A 23,324-nucleotide genomic window follows, 5' to 3' on the forward strand; every position below is an offset into this window, starting at 1 on the left:
AATTGAACAGTTGATATTTAATGAAAACGACACACCTAAGGTAACTTAATCGGTTATGAGTTTTCAGTAACCATTCAGATCCCTGTTATTTTATTTTGTTAACAGGTTTTCTTTAAAGATAAATTGTCATCATAGCCTGGTTAACTACTGCACAAATCTGATACTGAGCTGGGACAACATGTAGTAGGTTGTGCTATTAAATTTCCTTCTTATCTTTTAATACTGAACATGGTCAAATACACCGGAACGATCTCTGATCCAAGATCAGCATTTAGACTTCCAAATTTGTAGTGCAACGCTGATATCCTTTGAAAATATCCTGATCCAAAAACAGCATTTGTGGTCTTTTGGTCGGTATTGATGTGGAATTAACTTTGTTGCATTGTAAAGGTCAAGTTTATTGCCGTCATGTTTACAAGGGTTTGGTTTTATTGCTGTTTGAGCACAATGTGGTTTTTCACACTAAGGATATTCTATAAAATGTTACATGTTGACTTGTGTAGTGTTTCCACAGACATATAAAACAGGCAGTTTCTCCAGGTTATTGTTCTGTAAAGTAAAAATCATGAGAAAGAGTTTAATTACTAAAGATAATAATAGGGCAAATGTTTTAAATGCTGACTTCACAGGGGGTGACGTTTTCATGGTCTCTTTCAGGAACCCAGGTGACCTACAGAATGTATCTGAATATATTTTAACGTTTCTGTCTGAAAGCATCTGTGGGGCAAACTGACTGGCATATTCTTAAGGATGTGAAGCAACAGGTACATACAGAGTGCATTATAAAATAACAAGGTTAAAGAAACATTGATCTCTGAATAAACATTAACATTTAAAGTCCAAAGTATAAATATGGCATTATAAATAAGTGTATAAATATTGATTAAATTGAGTTCATGTTGAGAAAGAATGGTGAAATGAAATGTGCTTTCCAGGCACCTAGTCATCATTCACTTTTACTTCAGTTAATGTTTAACAACAATGCAGAACATAAGGAACATTACTGATGGCAGCCATAATCTATCCTGTTGTAAAATCCAGTGACCTAGCAAAATGATCTCAGATCCAAATGATGGAAAGGTGAGTTGATCAATGATTTAAGAACAGCCCATACCACTGGTCACAATTCTGCTGGCCAGTAGACAAGGTTTGGTGTGTAAACCCAATAAGCAATTTCTTTCTCTCAAGGCCCATTTATTGTTTTATCAGAATGAGTGGGATCAGTTCTGCTCACTGTTAGAGCTAGACATTGACTAATTGTGTGATCACACTGCAGCTCGCACGCTGCAGCTCACACACTGCTTTAAAAACACATGCAGTTTTGAAAGGTTAACGGCACATTACGGTTGTAAAACCACAAGTTGGCATTGAGTAAAGACGACCACGTTATCCTTTAACTTCTACTCTCTTTAATTGTATGAGCCCTAATATTAGATCCCTTTTTAGTTGTTTCAATAAAACTGGGCAGTGTTGATTAGCATTTACACACAGACTAAAGATTACACGCAGTCATGACACAATAACGTTACAGCAAACAAATGTAACAGCAAATCCCATATATAATAAAGATAATAAGAAAGCAACAGCAGCCCTTGTGATTAGGTGAGCAGTCATTTGGACTTCGGTCATATACACGATTAAGACAACTTAGGCACGTTGATATAAAAACAAAGAGACAGCTGAATGGAAACTTCTGTATTACATTTCTGTATTATATCTGTAAGTAAAATTGATAAACATGTATTTACGGTGTTACATTATTATAACTTAGTTATAATTAGAACCTGCTAATCATTTACACCGGTGTTATACATTATATATTTATATATAATATAATGGAAATACTTGTGAAAGAAAATACTCATGTCGATATTTCACCCAAAGAGTTTAATATATAAGCACAAAAAAGTTAAAATATGAGGCTACTTTGTAAAAGTGATGCGGTGATTAATTAGTGCAAGTAAAAAAAAAAAATCAGCAAAGAAAAGATGAGTCATTCTTCTTCTTTAATTAGCCAATCTTGTTCTTTTGAAGCCACAAAAGCTCTCTTCATTATTAGGACTTTCCAGATTTGGCCACAGCCAACCCAATCAGTCCTGCTAATCCTGCCACACCCAAGCCGATGCCTCCGACAATAGCCATGCCAACCAGGCCATCTGAGGGGAAACAAAATTGGGAAAAATGTTAATTTATATAATTTAAATCTTTCTCACAATTATAAAATGATCTAAACTAGTTAGAATAAAAGGAAAGAGATCACATACTGAAATCCTTAACTCTAAAACATCGCTGCTTTGTGCACCATCATCAATCTTTCCTACAGCTTGCTAGATGATGCAGTTTGTTATATATGTTAAAGAAGCAAAATTCTCTCAAATCAAGAGCAAGTGGTAAAAATTAGGCAATCTTTTATTGATCCTGAGCCAAAGGGGACCTTTAGAATAGGAGAGGGTGTAAGGAAACCCGTCAATATGCACCTAGCACACCCTGTGTATAATGACTTCCTGTATCATTTGTTAATAATGTGTGGATCGGGCAAATCCCCACAATTCTCCTCTTTTGATTTCTCCTTGTGATTTACTATCTTTACTCTCTATAGTATTTGCTTTACAAAAAAATGTACCTCCATTCACCCAAACAAAATCAACACAACACACACTCACCTTTCTTTAGTGCCTGTTCGATGAGTTTTTCCAACTCACTGGCCTGCTTATTTCCAGGTTCATTCTGAAGCAGAATGCGAACGTACTTTAGAGCTCTCTCATAATCCTGAGAAAAATAGAAAAAGAAAGCCACACATAATGTTAGATGTTCATTGCTCAGCAATAAGGGCCAAACATTTTCTGGTACATTTCCAGAAACTTTCCATGCGAACTTCATTTGAGGAATGTTAATTCTAATGGATATTGATTACTAATTTCTGGAAATTTATATAAACTGTATCATATAAAATCATAGATATAAACATTTTGCTTAAACATAAGATTAAAAAAACAACAACAACATTTTGACAACAGGTGAGGTGAAACGTATCCACACATGAAACGGTGTGTGTGGCCTAATTCTACCGAATAAGATTTTAAAAAAAAAAAAAAAAAAAAAAAACACATTCAATGCAGAGATATATAAATAATTAGTTGAACAACTGGAAATTGGAACAAATTCACCTTAATCAGCATGCTTGCTTAAACAAATATGAGCAATAGTTCTATATACTATATACAATAGTTCAGTCAAAGGCTTGGACAAATTAAAAAAATTCTGTATTTGAGAGAAGTACCTTTTGCTCATTTAAGCCTGATGTATTTGACCAAAGATAAAGAAAAAACAGTAATATTGTGAAATATTTTTACACTTTAAAATTGTAACTTTTATTAAGCAAAGAATCCTGTAAAAATTATAACAGGTTATAAAAAGTATGAGTATCACAACAACTTTATGAGAAATCAGCATATTAGAATGTTTTCTGAAGGAACATGTGACACTGAAGACCGGTGTAATGGCTGATGAAAATTCAGCTTTGCATCACAGAAATACATCATATTTTAAAGTACATTGTAATAACAATCTTTCACAACCAGTTTGTTCTGTATTTTTTAATCAAATGCAGGCTTAATGATCATAAAAGACTTCTTTCACAAATATTAAAAATAGTAATGAGTCCAAACTTTTGATCAGTACCGTGCTTCTGTAAAATAACAGAAAACTGGCTAGCAGAGAGGATAAAAGATAAAGAGCAGAACAGCTTGAGCTAGTTAGCATCTTAAATGGTCAATGAAATAGCGCTAGCTTCCATTTAGCTTATGTGATTTACTGGCTGGCTAGACACTGTAAAAACACATTTTTTCTATTTTTCATTATTTGCTAAATAATCTTTAATACCATAAATAAAACATATTTACCAAAGTAAATATATGCAAACAAGAAAAAATGCAAAACAATGTGAAATGAGTGTTTCTGTAGTAGTCAGAGACTGGAAAGGGTGTGTGTGTGTTTGTGTGTGTGGTGAGGGGGCTGGTTAAGGGGTGATTGACTGTCGGGGATGGTCTTTTTAGACAGTTTTTATACTGACATGTATGTGCATTAACAATGGTATAATTTTGCTGCACAATAGCTTACACAAAGCACAAGGGAGATTTAAATATAACTATTTAATATATAAATACTTTATGTTAAAAACTTTTCTCTCATTCTGTTTTATCCCATTCTATTATCTATAGCACAACTGTACATACAAATTTTTCAAATTCGTTTTGTAGGGTTTTTTTTTTGTCTATTTATATTTACATATGTGCATTTTATTTATTTTTATTGTCTCCGTGTTGTCGTCTCTGTGTACTGGAAGTGAATGACAAACAAATTCCTTGTATGCGCAAGCTTACTTGGCAATAAAGCTCCTTCTGATTCTGATTCTAATTCTAATTATGATGTAAATACTCATGAAGATGGACCTTTTTTTAATCATTATTTTTCATGTATGTTATGGAGGAATGCACAGTGCATTACAGGGTGTGGCCTCAATAATAAAGTGCTGTGTGCATGGTATTGAGGATTGTGCAGCATAGAAATTCAACTGAAATTGCAGTTCATCTGGTTGTTTTGTTGATTTTTTTATTTAACTATATTTAAAGTTCCCTGTTTTTGTAAATTCCCAGGTAGTCCCATTAATTCCCATATTTTCCCGTCATGAAAATCCCCGGAATTTTGCAAGACAGTGCTTCATTAACACAGCTGAAAGCACTGACAGCAATTCTATTGCAGAAATAACCAATCTTCAGCCACAAAATAAATAAAAACTATTATATATTATTCAAAATAACAGACTAATTCATAAGAAATCAGGACATGCATAGCAAAAAGAGCATTAACCTCACCTTAAGTTTGTAGTTTGCAACAGCCAGATAAAACAGATAATCTCTCTGGTCATCCTTTGAGCTCTTCTGTACCAGCTCTAAAACAGTGAACACATTCAAACAATGATGAAGACGTAGCTTTAGAACACACAGTTAGCTGAATAGAATTTGATAAACTATCAACATAGTAGTTATGTGTTAACAATAAGCAACAGTTTAAAAATATAATAAAGAAAATACACTTTTTTGAACTATCACATAATCTGTCATATTGTTCAAGCAATTACTTTTCATAGTCCAGCAAAATCATGCTATAGATAAGCAAGAACTTGCGATAACTATAAATGGACTCACCCTCCAACAGCACAATCCCTTTCTTTATGTCGTTTGTATATTTACTTCTGACCAAACACCATGCATACTCAAATTTGGTGTCTTTAGACACGGCTCCCTTCGACAGTTCCGATTTGTATTTTTTCTCGAACCTCTGTCAAAAAACAAAATCACCAACACAAGAAACAACAAAAATTATAACATCTGCTGTATATCTGCTGTCAGGACCACAGGTGTGATAATGTTTATCAGAGATGTAAAAGCTATTTCACTGATTTGTTGTTACAACTTCTTGTTTTGAAAATATACTGTTTTTCCATATATTTATCTACAGAAATAAAAAGCAAAAGCTGCTTGGCCCAGTTCTAAAATTATAAAGGTCAAACTACAGAATGAGATGGATTACCAGATTAACCTCATTTTAGTCCGTGATCTAGATGTTTGTTTTAATAACTTGACTTAATATGAGAAGAAATATACCAACCACTGACTGATATATTTTGTGATATTCAACGTGCAGATTTACTGTTTACACTGAATTGCTTTTGGGGTCAAATGTTTAGTGATCTGATAACTTTGTCATGATATTTGTTTTTAATAGTAAATATAAATTTGGAAGAACGTAAAGAGTGGTTTATTAAAAACGAAGGCTCATATGATTTCTTTTTCTTCCTTAATCTTTGAAGGATTTTATTACAAAATGCCTTTTTTCTTGCAGACTAAAGACTTTGAGTGTGCTTTGGTTAAATACGGTTGAGCAACACTATATTTATTCAGGGTGTTGAAAATCAGTTGAATAACTAACTACATAACACATATTTCTCTACATGAACAGAGAAAAATTTATCATGCAGTAAAATTAAATAAGGCAACCTTCTGACAAGACCAAGACGACAGACGGTTAATAGAAGCACACAGCAGTAAAATTGTGTGTTTTGTTTTTGCCTCTAATGACTTTTGAACAGACGCCAAAACAGAGCTAAACCAGAGCCGCTTATACTTGACTTGATATGCAAAACAGTGTACACCAACTGTTCGTAGTTTGCAGTGCCTCTTTTTTTTTTGTAAAGAGCACATGTACATCATTGCAGACAAATTTGTTTTCAATTCAGTGGGTTAAATACACACAAAAAAGAATATTTTGGTATGTATACTGCATGTAGAAAGACCTTCTGACTTGTGTTAATTACACTGAGCTTTTAAATAGACTCATTATTCTAATAACAGTGAGCATATTTTGCCTGTAACAATAGTTCCTCATGCTTAGTCTATCACAACTGCACTTTCATGCACTGTAGAAAGGAAATAACCCACATAACACAGCCATTAATACACACTCTTTGTTTTCAATTTCACTTCTGACTTTGTACTCCTTGTGTACAATGCCGATACAAGATGTCTTGAACAGACAACACCTCAATCATTAAATACAACTGTTTTGAGTAAACCACTGTAAAAGTTTGCACTTTTCAGTTTTCTTTTTCTGTTCATAAATAGCTATAAATAGCTATATTAAGACTTCAACAGCTTTTTCTTCACCCAATACTGCATTTTGTGCACAGAAGGGAAAAAAAATAAAATGTTTAGTAACAGATGAAGCTCATGTACAGGAAAGTCTTGTGTTTTATCATATTGGTGATTTTCCCTTTCAAGCACAGAAAGAAAATATAATTGTAAAAATACAATCATATCATAAACCTGATTTCAAGAGCAAAACTCCCCAAAACCTCAACGTGATTAACAGAATTTATCTGTTTGCATGTAACTACTTCAAGTTTTCCCTGTAAATGTTGCTATAACATGCAGTATTTTAGATGTATAACAGAAAAACAGGTCAGAAAAAGTAGTGAAAATTATACTTATAGCTAAAAGTATGGAACACGATTGATCTAAAACTGCCAGACTGCCAGACACAGGAACAGTTTCTTTCCCCAGACAATCACCCTGATCAACAACTCACCATAATTATATTCACTGCTTCATATCTACAAGTACTGCATTATCAGGACTGTCAGTCATCAAATCATCTGTATATGTTACACACACTACTGCTGCTACATATTGTACAAAAAGCATAATATTGCATAATATTGTTATTTGCACTCCCACACTTTATGTACATAACTGATTGTTCATATTCTATATTCATATTTAATACTCATTCTGTCTTTATTGTATCTCATCGTCTGCATTGTCTTGTATAGTTTGTATAGTGTAGTGTTATTTATGTCTGTACTTTTGAGAGTCACAAACAGCTGGAAACAAATTCCTTGAAACCTGATTCTGATCTAAAGCTACTGAAGTGATTCAAGCTATATCTACTGCTGTGGATCATTATTGTTAAATGAATTTAACTCACTCAAAAAGACGATAAGTGCAGTGATGAAGGTGTGTTCATGAAGGACTAAGGTGGACTGTGATTTTGTGAATTAACACAAAAGCAGTTTTGTATGTTAAATGTCACAAAAACAAAACAAAACATGGTGCACATGGTGTCCTGGGGCACACATGGTGTAAACATGTACTAGTGATGACAGTCTGTTCAAAAGTAATTAAAGACAAATAGAGGGCAAAGAGTATATAACTAATTTTAACTAACAATACTAATAACTTTAACACAGAGGAATGTAAACAAAGCTGAATAAACAATGACAGTACAATTGATTCAGGGACAACACAAGATTTCCACTTAAATATACTGAATACTACAGAGCTTATTAAATAAATACACGTGTATTTAACAATCCCTTAACTTAATCATAATAACAAACATTCTTATTGTAGGTGTTACGCCATATGATGACGTAGTATAGCAAGCTAGCAGCTAGCTGGGGAAAAAGGTGCCACAATAATTCACGTCTTCTTCCCATCCGTCGTGAAGACCGTATATCGTGATATAAGTGAGAGAAGACTTCAGTTTCACACGTGAGATATAAATAACATGCTCTAAACAAACGGTTACCTGTAAATCCTCCGGAGCTACGACATCAGCCACCACCGCGTCCATGTTGCCGGAAATTCTGAACAACTAACAAAATAAAAGTCTCTGAGAAAGAGGCACTATTGCATCAATTCAGTGTTTACATTTCCACTGAGAGATAATCACATATCCGGCATTTTTGCATTATTATTATTATTATTATTATTATTATTATTATTATTATTATTATTATTATTACTATGTATCATTATTATTTATTATTTTGTACATTATCGGCAAAATAGTAATAATAATAATAATTATTATTATATATTATATATAATGTATATAATATATTATACACATTACATATATTATAATATGTATAATATAATATAATATTATAATATATATTTGCTGATAATGTACAAGAATAATAAATAATAATGATAAATAGTAATAATAATAATCATTATTATTATTATTATTATTATTATTATTATTATTATTATTTATCATTCTGTAAATATAATGAATATATGCGTGGAAACACACATACTTACCTGTTAATATTTTGGTGATAATGTACAAAAACATTTATATAAAAATAAATAGTTTGTATCTTGCCCCTCGAATGGCGTCACGCCACACGTCATTAAACAGGAACTAGCTGTCAATAAACGAACAACTAGCCTCACGTATGAGGCAGACGATTTAATGTTGTTGTTTGCACAGTATATCGCCTTAAATATCGATATACGTGATGTCTAGGAAGACTAAGAAAGAGGAATACTACCGTTTCTTCACCGTCACAGAGCCACGTACACACGAGAAAGGACACACGGAATATAAAGTAACAGCGAGGGTCAGTATCCTGCAGGCTAGTTATCTACAGTCCGGATGTCTTTGGCTGCTATTTCATCTGTTTCTCTCGGATTTGATCGAATAATGCGCGGTGTCTTTGGCGTATATGTGTGGCTTCTTCTATCCCGAGTAGGATATATTCATGTACTTCATGACAGTGGAAACATGATAAAGAAATGCTTTAGTGTAGTCAGTGTGCTAATGATAGCTTTTTGCTGGCTGTGTGCCTCTGTGAAACTCGTGACACAAAACATTACAGACAATCCCTGTGACTGCCCTTGGCCTTGTAGCTCATTGGGCCAAATTAGAAGTGCCTGCCTTCGTCATAGTCATACGTTTAGATTAGATAAGATAAGTTTAAATGGGATGTAGCCTAGTGGTTAAGGTGTTGGATTACTGATCAGAAGGTCATGAGTTCGAATCCCAGGTCCCACCAAGCTGTCACTGCTTTGGGTACCTTAACAAGGCCCTTTAACCCCTCAATTGCTCAATCGTAGAAACTGAAAAAGGTTGTAAGTCACTCTGGATAATTCTGTCTGCTAAATGACAGAAATGGAATTTATTAGGTCTTTTCAAACTGTTTTGCACAAACTTTTGTTAGAACATGAACAAAGACAGCAACTTAATGTAATGTCCCTGCACTTTTCCAACAGTTTGTATCGAAGAAGAGACCAGAGGATGTGAAAGAAGTGAGTAATGATTTTGTTTACTTACCAGGGAAATAAATAATAAACCCCAACCAGTGACATTTGCTGGCCCGTTATTTTCAAGTGTACCTGATGTCAAAGGAAATAATAAATACTGATAATTATATGACTTTGTAAGATAAGATAAGATATTCCTTTTATTGGGAATAATGGGGAAATTTCTCTGTTACAGCAGCAAAAAATATATAAAAAGAATAAAGAATAAAGGCATAATATAATATACAGTATATACAAAAACAACAATGTATAAAAAAGAGTAGTGGTTACACTAAAGACATATTGCACATTTTTTTAAATTTCTGTTATTGCACATGTTTAAAATGTATAGCTTTAAATAGAGGTAGTGATAGTAGTTGATTGGTTTCTAGAAGAGTTATCGTATAAAAGCGGTAATAACGTCCACAAAAAGATTGTGATGTGAATTGTGAACAGTATCATGGAGTGTTTATCTGTAATGTAAGTTGATATGTAAAGAAGGACAGCAGGACCTTGAATTACAGAGCTCTTTCATTTGAAAATATTTTGTGGATTACCTCGGCAGGTAGTGGTATGGAAAAGGTATACTGAGTTGAAGAAGCTGCATGGAGAGCTGACTTACACTCATAGGAACCTGTTCCGAAGACAAGAAGAGTTTCCCTCATTTCCCCGAGCCCAGCTCTTTGGTAAGATTAAAATACAATATATGTGCCAGTGATCAGATTTGCTTAGAAAAATGCTGTCATTTCTGGCAGCTTTCAGTAAAATATTCTTGGTTATTCTCTCTAAATTGAAGCAAAGGAATAGACATAGTAAGGATCTTACAATCATTGACAAGAAGGCATTCTTGTCTTTAGGCTTTACTTGCCTGTTAATTTAAAAAAAATCTGCCATATTCTGATATTCAGATGTTCAAGCTTCAGCCCATAGTGTTGCATTTTGTGGGTGTGACTTTGGAGGGAGCAGCTGAAGGGATGGTCTGTAATTGTTTGAATTTTGAGTTTCAAAACAGCTAACTTCACGTTAGAGAGGTTTTCAGATGAAGGTACTTCTGTAGTCCAATATAACATGGTAAAGTCCAACTCTGAATGAGATACAGAGATCTCTCTTCCTTCTCTTTTCTTAAACACACACATAAACTGTTTTATTTTATCTTTTTATTGACATAATTATTAAGCATTAACCTCAACAAAAATAGAAAATATTTTGGTTCTTTATATATTTCCAAATAAATGTTGCAAAAACAGTATTTTTCATGTTGACATTTGGTTCTTTTTGGTACTCCCAAACAGCCCAGGGGTGAGAAGGACTGAGGGACATGGAACAAACAGAGGAAAATTTAGCTCTCCACAGAGTATATACACACATTTTCCTCTGTCTTCTTCATCTTGTCTCTCTCTACATTTTTTCTCTCTTTGTCTTTCGTAGGTAGGTTTGATGAGGCGGTGATTGAGGAGCGGAGGAATGCAGCTGAAGCTATGCTACACTTCACTACAAACATTCCTGCATTGTACAACAGTCCTCAGCTCAAAGAATTCTTTAGGGTCAGAGACACATGCTCATACATACTAGTGATGCACATGCTCTTTCACATATACACAATCATTTACTGATAGCTTAAAGATTAGCTTCTTGATAAAATAATGATGTTATTATTCCATATTATTGTCTTATTCTCTCAGGGAGGAGAGGTGAGAAGACCATTAGATCAATGCGTCACTTCTTCTACGGCTCTGCCTCCCCCTCTCATCCCATTACCGAATGGGGCCACTGGTCTGGGAGCTGAAGAGGAGACAGGGAGAGAGGCGCCAATTTTGACCCAGGAACTTGAGTCTACATTGGATGATAAGGAGCTCTATGAACCTGAGATGGCAGTGGAGGCTCTCAGTAACATGGAGATCAGCCCAGTAGAAGAGATACATATAGAGAAAGAGGAAGCAGAAGCAAATTTCTGCACAGACCAACCAACCATAGGTGCTTTCCTTTGATTTATTTATGTCAGTTTTTTAAATCTGGCCAGAGCAAAGTTATGTATTATTGTTGTTTCTGTAGCCTATTACATCAGAATCCCTGCTAATAATGCTAATAATAATGAACATTTCCAGATAATCTTTTCAAATGGAAACAAAATAGTCTGACACAAGCACTGCATAACGCATAGATGTTTGCTGTAGAAATTTAGGTTATGTTAGGTTCTTTATTGTCTTCAGAGAGGAACTAGTACTGTACAAATCTTTTCTCTGTCTGTTCATTTTACTTAGTCATACTGTTGTATGTATATGTGTGTGTATGTGTGTGTGTGTGTGTGTGTGTGTGTGTGTGTGTATATATATATATATATATATATATATATATATATATATATATATATATATATATATATATATATATAAAATTCCATCATTCCTTCCATCAAGTTTCCTTATAATGGTGTTTAAAGCAAAGGAAATGGATTTAAAGCAACATGTTTTATATACATTACAAATGCCAAAATCTCTGTATTAATGTTCGTAGCACAAAGCGAAAATCTCAGTTATTGCTTATTGATTAACTTTAAACATACTTATCAGTACAAACCTGTAAGGTTGAACTGTTGTACACATTACTTCAGTTCACCAGTTAGTTCATCAGTTAGTATCTAACAATCAATACATCAGTTAGTTCTAATATTATAATACTGAAGGACTGTTTCAGTTCTGATTCTCTGTTTTTTTTATTACAGCTCCCAGTTCAGAGCCTCCTAGATCTCCAGTTGAACAATCGGAGTTTGATTCACTCTTCGACAGTGTATTGGAGGAACCTGTAGATGGTGCACAACCCCTTCTCTCAGACAATGACCTAGCCATCTTTGATCCATGTGCTAAAGAAGGTCTTTACCACCGTTAATCAAGCTCTCATGTCCTAGTAATCTATTCCTGCAGTATTGCAATATGTTTTATTTTGGCATCCTGTCTCTCAGATCAGGGCTGTGGATCTCCTGATCACTCTGAGCTCCTGTCCCTCAAAATGACCACTCAGGATGGTGAAAAATGTGGTAAGGAGGCAGACTATGTGAGCCAGGCAACCAGCGAGATGACTGCAGCCCAGGAGAGTGAGAAAGAGGGAGACCACAGCACAGCTATAATGCGGTATAGAACAGCAGTGGAAATCCTCATGAAAGGATTGCAAGGTGAGGAAGAGAAAAAAGCAATAGAGATTCCTGGTATTAGAGGGTAATGATTTGGACTTGATTTTAACTTTATATAAATCCTTGCTTTAGAGACACAAGTCTGAAGCAGTTCAAAGTGAATGTTTTCTACATCATTACACTGCAATGCATATGTTTTCTGTTTTGCTTAATATCTTATCAGTGTATAACTGAGTAAGGACTATTAAAAAATAATTAGATTTTTTCTGGTCTGGTTTTTTTGGTCAGACACCTTCAATTGAATGCAGTCCTTCAAATATATCAAGTATAAAAAAGCTTCCTAGACTAAGATGAATGTTATGAGTATCAGGCTATTTTTCCCTCCCCCATTTTCTTCCACAGTTTAGTCACCTGCAAATTTCTCACCTACAATCAGTTCTCTCAAGACACAATGCCAACCAACTCGTGCTTATGTTGCAACACAGGGCTGTGTAACAATGCCAGAGGAAAGTGCTCTTTGGCTATTTCCTTAAACCCATGCTCACAGGAAACCATAATTTTCTGTTGTAGCTGTGATTGTCAAAAGAGTCAAACAATGGGGTCTGTTACAGATGGCTATGATAATACCAAAAACGTGATCTCTCAACTATAGGATGAAAAATAACTAACTGATGTTTGATGTTGTAAATCAGCACATATGTCTTTGAAGTAATCAAAGAATCATTGCGGACAGAACATGATCTGTAGAACCTTTTCAAAGACCATAGCCAATGTGTAAGCCATAGTGCATTGCCCTTTCATCCAAGCCATATTTGAACTTTACTGATACTTTAAGCTTCTAGGTTGTCTGGTCACATGTAAAACCCATGTTTAGAATACTTGAATTACTCTGGAGAAGTTTCTCTTTTAGCTTGAGCTATTTAAAAGATTTGGATATTTGGAGAACCATTCACTGTCATATTTTAAAACAAGCTAACACCTTGTGCCTCGCTCTGCAGGAGATGTGGATCCTCAGCAAAGGGATGCAGTGAAGAGGAGGGTAGCTGAGTGCCTCGAGCATGCAGAGCGACTGCTCTCTTCACAGACTCCTACTCAACAGCACAACACGTAGCGTGCACACACACACACACACACACACACACACACACACACACACAAACCTCTGCAACACTCTCATGCTATAAATCTCTCAACTATAACTCAAGTGTTACCATTGAACAACCTGACACACATGAACAGACTCTCATACACTTTCAATTTTTTAATCCTGCATCTACTTATAAGCTTTTCCTTACCTACAGTCCCAACAGGTGTATGCATAAGATATCAGCACAAGTTCTCAACACTATGTTCTTTTCACCAAAACTACTCGGACAGTGGACTGCCGTTTCATTTTCATGACATGATTTCAGAGAATACTGTATATTTATAATCCTGTCTTGTATTTTTTAATGTATTTTTTATTTAAAATAATTATTGTTTATATTTTTAATGTCTTTGCTTTTTTTTTTGTCCTTTTGGTAAACAAGAAACGTTGGTACAAGTTACTGAGTGTATTTGCTTGACACTACCACCAGGTGTCACCATTATGCATTATGTTCAAACTTTACTATTACTATATATATTAAATTAACAAATTTACAAATAAGCCAATGGGTAGCAGTTACCATAAGTCAGCAGGCTGAAAGACATGGATTTCAAGACATTTTCAAAAATAAACAAGTTATTTGAAACTTGATCTGGCTTCTAAATTTGATTTTTATAGACACTGTAGACTAGCATGATGCACCTTTATCCAAAAATTGCTGCAATAGAACACTTTCAATATAGCGCTCGCTGTAGTACTCTAGCTCCAATGCAAATCTAAAAAACACTAAAAGAATCTTGACTTATCAACTGTGTGAACATGATATTTCCCTTGAAACTATTCATTTTATTGTAGGGTATGTCCATTACTGCGACATGTACTGTGATAAGCAGCATTATATCCCTCATTTCCTTTGTGGGCAGAGGGCAAAATAAAGAATGAATAGATGAGGAAAAAGAGATAGCAGACCACAGAACACAGGTATGAATAGAGTATGAGCGGGATCATCTCTTCATTGTCCATGCATGGAAAATCCCTCCCTCCCTTGATGTTTTTTTCACTCATTATTTTCTGTCTCTTGCTGTGCTTCTGTGTTTGTAAGAGTGGAGAGATGTGAAATGGAATGGAGAGGTTATTGCACCGGTGTGTGTGTATGTGTGTGTGTGTGTGTGTGTGAGAGAGAGAGAGGGAGAGAGAGAGTGTGTGTTTAGAGAAATGGATGAAGAGACAAAGAGACAAAATGGGGAGGTGGACTGTGTTTTGGCATTAGCATGCTGAGAGTGTCAGCACTCGATGTGCCTCTGTCCCCCTCTCCATCCCTCTCCCATCCCTCGTTCTCTCTCTTTCTCTCCTGCCGATCTCTCTCTCTCTTTTTCGTCAGTGTCCATAGCAATTATGCCATCAAAACACTCCAGCCAAAGAGGATAATTGCATCCTGAGTGCTGGGGAGAGAGTGTGCAGCGGAGTGAGTTAGAGTGTGTGTGTGTGTGTGTGTGTGTGTGTGTGTGTGTGTGTGTGTGTGTGTGTGTTAGTGTGTATAAATTAGAGAAGGCGAACGATTGCGTGACACACAAACACACATTGAATTTAATACTTTTTTCTGTTTTAAAATTGTGTGTGTGTGTACAGAGTGAGAGCTCTAGAGGGCCACAGTGCATTACAGTAAGTAAGGTTCTTCACAGCACAGTAGGAGTCATGTGGTCAAAGATCAAAGAACCAGTTTGCTCTGCTAAGTGCACTAAAACATCAAACTCAAAATCAAATCTTTCCCTCACACACTGTTCTATGTATCCTGGAGTACAATGCATAGGTTCATTAATGTTACTTTGTGGTGCAAAATACAAGGACCCTACAGTATATCCACATCTTAAAAAGAATGCATTTTATAAGATAATGACAGATGAGTGATTATTATGTTCCATGCATATTTTGCCACATCTTCTCTTCTGTTTATTTAATTCCCATTTACAAACGATGGACTTAGTCAGATCCTTTTTTTTTAGTTTCCATCTCTATTACCTCTCTCTCACTCTCCAGCTCCCCCCTCTGTCACCTTGCCCAAGGCTTTGTTTTGAGTGCACATCCACTTTCTCGCAAAGGGAATCAATAGGCAAACACTTTGGCAGTCCATCGACCCTCACCAATCTCTCTCTCTCTCTCTCTCTCTCTCTCTCTCTCTCTCTCTCTCTCTCTCTCTCTCTCTCTCTTTCTTTCCTTTTGGCTGCCAAATTTTTATTCCAGCCGCATTTGAATTCATACTGCAATATGTTTGATCATGACTTATTCAAATGAAGCATTTTCATTATGTCCCGCACTGTGAAAAAGGACAGGGAGTTTATAATGCTGTGCACAAATGGCTAAAACACAGTAACATGCATTTCTCTGTGCTTTGTTCAAATGACTCATAAATTTTAACAGAGATGTTGTCAGTCATTTGGCTCCTGTTCAAAGGATTCAGTTTCCTATGTGCAGTTGTCACCATTCAATGGCATGTCCAGCCCTCAGTGTAAAACATAAGGGGGTAGATAATTGATCTAATTGTGAGAGCAGAGAATCTAACAAACCTTAGATTTTTATATTTCACAACATGAATATTTATAGGGAATAAGGATTGGTTGACTTATTTCCTTTAGCATTACCTTTTTGCTGCATATGGCCTACATGCGTGTGCTGTGCTGTGTCATTTTCTATTTTCATCTAACCTTTGCTCTAGTATTGTTTTTTTTTTAATTTATTCAAATGTTGTTTTTTTTACTCAGATCTGGCTGTCGTTTCTCTTTATTAAAAAGGCTTTGTGTCACATTTTCTTGTTTCCATAACAACAGTGGTGACTGGTGATTGTGGGCCCCCGGTTGGTGTCCCTGAAGTGGAGGAAAGGTGTGGAGTGATTGCAGCATGAAAATAAGCAAGAGCATAGAGCTAACATAACTGCATTCACATAGGAAGAAGAAGAAGAGGTTCACTTGCCAGAATGATAGAATTACTTTAAATAGGTTTTGAGTCAAATATAAATGCATGAGCCACAATATTTCAGCCAATCAGAGAATTTTATTTGACTTGCTTGTTTGTAATTGAGCACCTACCTCAACTCGTTTTTGTGATGTGATTATGACGTGACACTTTGACAACCAAAGTTAAACTGATGGACATTTATCGAATGCGAGAAGAGATGATCGGGCTCTGGGGTGTGACCACATGGGTGGCAAATGCAACCATGACAATATTTTACCATCCAAACAGCAAGTCAATGTTTCACACCTAAACAAACAAACAAACATAACCCATATGCACTTTTATAATGTCTGCTTTCCTGAAGATTTAAGATTTCCTATTACTCAATCAGAATCATTACTATCTCATATAGGTTATTTAAACATTATTACGTCATTAATTTTTATCATGCACCACGTGTGTGGACTGTAATGAATCATTGTCTAGATTTTTTTCTCTCAAAATAATTATTATTTATTTACCTGTTTTTACAAAACCCTGTAAGAGTGATTTCTGCTTTTCTAGAGGTAAAATCCCATCTCAATGAATCATCTCTATCTCATGATCAAACTGAACTATGTTCTAAATAATATATTGCACATACAACTTTTACTGGCTTCTCATTCATTCATATCTAAAAACCTGCTTGTGTCATGTGGAAAACTTAATTCGCCTCTAATCATTATTGAAAATACGCAATAGATGTTTCAGAAAATAGTAAAAGGTTTCGGCTGATCTCTCTCTCTCTCTCTCTCTCTCTCTCTCTCTCTCTCTCTCTCTCTCTCTCTCTCTCTCTCTCTGTGTGTGTGTGTGTGTGTGTGTGTGTGTGTGCTGATGGACAGTCCCTCCCTCACACCTCACGCCCACTGGACAGTAAGAGCGCGGTCGGGAAACGGAAGGAATCGCAGTAGCAGGAAACTCGGTGGCACTTTCTGCGCTGCTGCTCTGCATGACCACAGGGTGACGGTCGCCTCTTCAGGAATACACACCACCAGGAAATCGTAGTTCAAAGTGACCGTCCGGGCACGCCTTCACCTCTACTGTTGTGTAAGTTATCTTTACAAATGTTTTACTTAACGCTATTTACCTATGAAACCTGCTTATCTGCTTGAGAAATAGCTTTGTGCGTTTATCGGTGGCTGAATGTGCGACATGAGCAGCGCGTAAAGTGAGCGGCGCCGGAATCAGGAGTAAACCAACACGATGCACTTTCAGATTATTAGACCTCATACCCTGCCTAGGAAACTTGTCCTGAAGGATATATAGATATAACACTTAAAAAAGGTCAGTTCATAAATACCCTCAGGACGATATTATTATTATTATTATTATTATTATTATTATTATTATTATTATTATTATTATTATTATTAGGTTATTCGTTCTCATTGGCTGATAAATAGCTTGCCATTCAGTTCTAATAAGCGCATGCCATCTATGACATTTGAGAAGATATAATGACATATATATAATGACAGCAATACCTACCAGTCTGATTTAAAACATTTTTTTCCTCGTTTAGACTTTTATGTACAATTATGACGCACAATGTCCACTGTATAGCTTTGAACCGTGCTTATAGTTGGTGCACTATAGTAATCTCATTAAAAAATATTTACCTTTCCTCGTTGTCTATGTGTGTAGTAGAGAAGAAAGCAAGGGATAGAGAAGGATGAGGGATATAGAGTCAACAATCTGAATAAACAGTGGCCACAGCTGTCCATGAGCTGATAACGCACACATGCAGAGAGGGGAGAGAGAGAGAGAGGGAGAGAGAGAGAGAGAGAGAGAGAGAGAGAGAGAGAGAGAGAGAGAGATGTTGCTGACAAAGATAACAGAGAGAAGCTCACATGCATTTTTTAAACACTGACACAAGCAATTTTAATGTTCAGAATTCCAGGCTAAGGAGTTGAGGGGTGATGGATTGCCCTTCAGATCTTTTCCAGCAGCAGCCGTCCCAGGTGTGCCACTTTGATCTGTACCATAGTCCATCAGAGTCAACCTCTACTGGCCCCATCATTTCTCCTCTTCTGCACCCCAACAGTGCCTCCCAGAGGTGGGGTGGATATAGGCAGGGACAGTGCTTATTCTCAGATATGCCAACACAGGAGGAGGAACAGGAGGTGGATGCGGACAGGTTTGGGAGAAAATCAGCTACAGGAGGAACCCCAATTCCGCAGTACCGAATTGGAGATAGGAGAAGAGGTTCTGGTGACTGGAGTCAGGACCTTCTCAGAGTGAAGCAACTTAGAGTGGACAGTTCTGTAAAAAGAGAAGCAGAGGCAGAAAGAGATGGGCATAGAGGAAGGAGGAGTGTAGCTCAATTGGAAAGTGCAGAGAAGAGTGCTGAGGAAAGAGGGCGGAGGAAGAAGAGCAGGGAGGGAAGACAGCGGCAACGGCGTGAGCTGAAACTCCAGTTAGAGGAAACCAGAGGGAAGCTGCTAGAGCTTCAGCGCAAAGTGTGGCAAGTATATGGAGAACATCATGTGGAAGAAGAGAAAGGAGGAGAAGGAGATGACGGAGTGATGGATGAAACAGCAGAGATGTTCTCTGAAGGAGAAACAGATGATCATCTCAGCAGTGGGTTGTATCCTCCCCTGGGTGTTAATGAAAAAAACCATGAAAGTACAGGGAGTCAGAATTCTGAGGTGTTTCATGAACCTCCTGTGGATTTGGACCTTGACATGGAACTTGATGGAGGTGGAGTGTGGCTAGGCTGCAGTCTGGTACATGGGGAGTGGGAGAATGTAGGTGGTAGTGAAAAATTTGCCCAGGCTCTTAAGCAGGAGCTGTCCAGTGCAGTAGCTCGAGTCATTGACAGGGTTCTCCATCTCTATGCTGAAACTAACCAAACACCACCATCCAGTGCAATGCTAGCCCAGGAGATTCCCACTAGTAGGACAATAGACCCAGACAAGAAGCATAGGCCTGGGATGGCTGTCAATATGACAGATCAAGCTGAAGCACTGCCACTGGTTGCAAAGAGAGCTCAAGAGAAAAGGCACCCCCTAATTCAAGGCAGACAAAAGAACCTCCTGATGCCTCAAGCTAACTCCAGCTTACCCCTCTTACCCCAGCCTCATCTTTCTGCACTCTTACCTCCAAGGAGCAAAGACTCCTTCCTGCAGTCCTGCCCTCCAAATCCTCCTCCGCTGCCCCTACCTCTTCTCCATTACACCATGCAACACCTCTTTACTCGTTCGCTTTCTAGTATGCCGCTCCACAAAGACGGGCTCCACAACGAACCCTTTATGGACTTTCGCTCACACAACCCCTCATTCCCTCCCCTGCCTCTGCTTGGCCAGTTAAACCCACCTCTTGGAGATAGAGGGAGAGATGAGGGGATGAGAGTAGGAATTGATGGAGGAGATTCAGCTCTTTATCTTGGTCCTGGGGCAATATCCTTTTTTAAATAGGATGTATTAAAGTGAAAGTGATAAAGAGCCTATATTAATAATTTGAAAATGGGAAAAAAATAAAAATTGATCATTTTTTTGCCAATTTATATATTAGGGTGTGTTTTGTTTGTAGATATTAAACAATTCTAAGATATATTGAAAATGTATGTTCGCCTATAATTATATATTGGTGCTAATAGCTGATATATTGCTGTTATGTTTAACAAAGTACTGTCATGATGCTTTTCTGAATGAAAATGCTCACCATTAGGTTAGTTAAATATCAATATTCTATTATATGTATCCCAGTGTCCCCAGTATTTTCCCAATATCCTATTTTTATACTTATCTTGTGCCATTGTGTGATTGATTGTGTGTGTGTCACACATTTCCTTAACTCTCTGAACTCTCAGGAGGGTCTCTCTCCATGTCATCTGAAGAAAGCCAAGCTAATGTTCTTCTACACACGCTACCCCAGCTCCAACACACTCAAGACTTACTTCCCTGATGTCAAGGTGCTCTGTCATCATCATGGGAAAATGATTCTACCATAATGCTGATGCAAAACTTGATGTCAGGCAGTGTTAAAAATCTTGAACAATTAACTGATACATTTTTGTGACTCCTGATGATGTGCAGAGAAAATTTTATTTGAATACTCCACTGAAAAAAGTCCCTTCCAGTACTTCTTAAAGATATTGCGATTAACACATCATATCAGTCATCATCCCCAGTGTATCGGTGTGATTGAACTCTATGGAAATCTATGCTTATGTGGTGCTTTAGAACATTTTAATATGTCATGATTTAACTTTGGCTTTTTGTCATTCTCCTCCATAGTTTAACCGCTGTGTCACCTCTCAGCTCATTAAGTGGTTTAGTAACTTCCGGGAGTTCTTCTACATTCAGATGGAGCGCTTTGCACGTCAGGCAGCTCGTGAGGGTCCTGTCACAGCCAGAGAAAGGGGACTGCGTCTGAGCCGAAACTCTGAGCTCTTTCGCATTCTGAACATGCACTACAACAAGAGCAATGACTACCAGGTCAGAGTGTGTTTGAGTGTGTGAGATTTTCCTGCATTTGTGTAAATGTAATGAAGTGTGTAACAATTCATGTCCTTTTATATTTTCAGGTTCCAGATAGGTTTGTGGAGGTGTCTGAAGTGGCACTACGGGAGTTCTTCACTGCTATCCAGAGCGGACGTGATGCTGACCCCTGCTGGAAAAAATCCATCTACAAAATCATCTGCAAACTTGACAGCCCTGTGCCTGACAGCTTCCGCTTGCCAGGCTGCCCCATGGACACTCACCGCATGGTCTAAAGATGTTCATGAGCAGGGTCGCTCTCTCAGACACACACACACACACACACACACATACACACATATCCTATTTTAAGGATTAATGTGGATAAATAGACAAACACATTGACCAAATGGATTGGAGTTGGCATAAACACCCACTCACCTATTACCTGATAAGAATCAGTTCAGATACTATTCAAACACATTACATGCCAAAAGTCTGAAAGCAAAACAAGCTTTTCAAAAGTAAGCATGATTCCACCCCCTAAGAAATTACAGGGCATAATGTGTTTTTAAGGCAAAGCTTTTAGTTAAATATATGCAGTGATATTCTACTAACTGACTATTCATTTGGTTTTGCATTTGACATTTAAAATGGAGTTTTACTGCAATCATACATAGGTGAGCTCACATTCAGACGCACCTGAAAAACTGATTCGGGTATGTTAAATTAGGAGAAAATAGTTAAGTTTTGAATGTTAAAATTCAAAAACCATGAATACCAGGCTTTTTAAAATATAGCATGTTAAAATATGAGCTCATTATTGCAAAGACATTATACATGTTGTGTGCTTGCTTCCGCACTTTTGGCCTGTAGTGTATACATACCTGCTAAAATATCACATATACCATTTGTATAATCTGAGTGAATTCGTGGTGATTTTTTGCCTTCCAGATTTAAGAGACAGAAATAAATATAGCAGAAATGATGAGAAAGTCTATGGCCTTTTTGAATGTATAAACACTAAACAGGTCATTGACAGACATCATGGAATAATTTTGGCTATACTGTTCCAGAGCATTATTTGGAGAGATTTAAAAGGCTTTTTCTATTTAACGTGCTGAAACCTTATTTACATGTATTTATCAAGAAAATGACAAGAAAACTACCGTGGCCCTTGATGTGGTTCATTGCAATTTTATATTCAGTTTGCTTATTTGTCGTTATGTTAGAAACTATGTGGCTATTTCATAAGACATTGTGAGTGTACAAATGTGAATTTTGATGTGATCGTACTACTTGTAATTAAATGTGAAAGTCCAAGCAGTTATAGTAGAAAATTTTATTACATGCATGTAAAACTACACAAATGCCATTGTGTACTTGACACTTACACATGTTAAATTTTTGTATATCCTGTGCAAGGATCAGAAAAATATCCTTGTGTAGAAAAAGAGTAGAAAGGTGGCAGGGTCAACACATGCTGCCAAAACAAACTAAATTTTGCCACCGTGCTTATATACCTTATACCCTAGATAAGTTTACTACATACTGTATTGTTGGAAGTAGTTGCTTCAACAATCTATGGGATTATAATGTAATTAGATTTGTGTTATAAACCTAGTTTAATATTCCATACAAAGAGAATAACTAGCTACAAAGTGAGTGTCTAAGCACAAAGGTTTTCACTAGAACAGTAAGGCAATTAAACCTTATGGAACAGCTGTAGGTAAAGCTGCAAGGACGATAATTACATGAATTCTAAATGCACAATCTTTTAATGATGTATTGCAAACATGTTACAGTTCAAACTAGTTAAAAGAAGATAACACATCACAAAATATTTCATACACAATGTATTTAAATTAGGGTCCAGGTTTCAATCCTGAGCTTGTAAGAAATTCTGTCATTTGATGTTCTTCATATTTCTGTAAGATTTTCCTTCAGGTTCTCCTTTCAACTTTTCCCAAAAACATGGGAAAACATTTCCTCCCCTAGTTCAAGGACATGCATTGTAGGCTAATTGGCATCTCTAAATTGTCTAA

General features: G+C 36.5%; 3 protein-coding genes across 3 annotated transcripts; 2 read left to right on the plus strand and 1 right to left on the minus strand.

The window, feature by feature from the left end:
- Nucleotides 1-940: 940 nt before the first annotated feature.
- Nucleotides 941-8,809, minus strand: fis1 (fission, mitochondrial 1). The gene is made up of 6 exons (XM_060874599.1): nt 8,670-8,809; nt 8,149-8,214; nt 5,208-5,340; nt 4,875-4,951; nt 2,664-2,769; nt 941-2,156 (listed from the first exon to the last, which is right to left on the minus strand). The coding sequence occupies exons 2-6, from the start codon at nt 8,191-8,193 to the stop codon at nt 2,056-2,058; spliced, it is 462 nt and encodes a 153-aa protein (XP_060730582.1). The 5' UTR covers nt 8,194-8,214; nt 8,670-8,809; the 3' UTR covers nt 941-2,055.
- A 22-nt stretch (nt 8,810-8,831) lies between these two features.
- Nucleotides 8,832-14,518, plus strand: snx15 (sorting nexin 15). The gene is made up of 8 exons (XM_060874598.1): nt 8,832-8,971; nt 9,624-9,659; nt 10,219-10,339; nt 11,082-11,197; nt 11,336-11,627; nt 12,376-12,522; nt 12,613-12,822; nt 13,779-14,518. The coding sequence occupies exons 1-8, from the start codon at nt 8,870-8,872 to the stop codon at nt 13,889-13,891; spliced, it is 1,137 nt and encodes a 378-aa protein (XP_060730581.1). The 5' UTR covers nt 8,832-8,869; the 3' UTR covers nt 13,892-14,518.
- Nucleotides 14,519-17,704: 3,186 nt separating this feature from the next.
- Nucleotides 17,705-22,828, plus strand: prox3 (prospero homeobox 3). Its single transcript, XM_060874586.1, has 5 exons — nt 17,705-17,905; nt 18,751-20,256; nt 20,664-20,771; nt 21,097-21,297; nt 21,387-22,828. The coding sequence occupies exons 2-5, from the start codon at nt 18,778-18,780 to the stop codon at nt 21,573-21,575; spliced, it is 1,977 nt and encodes a 658-aa protein (XP_060730569.1). The 5' UTR covers nt 17,705-17,905; nt 18,751-18,777; the 3' UTR covers nt 21,576-22,828.
- Nucleotides 22,829-23,324: the final 496 nt, after the last annotated feature.

The sequence above is a fragment of the Tachysurus vachellii genome, chromosome 7, assembly GCF_030014155.1.
Source record: "Tachysurus vachellii isolate PV-2020 chromosome 7, HZAU_Pvac_v1, whole genome shotgun sequence".
Taxonomy (NCBI): Eukaryota; Metazoa; Chordata; class Actinopteri; order Siluriformes; family Bagridae; genus Tachysurus; species Tachysurus vachellii.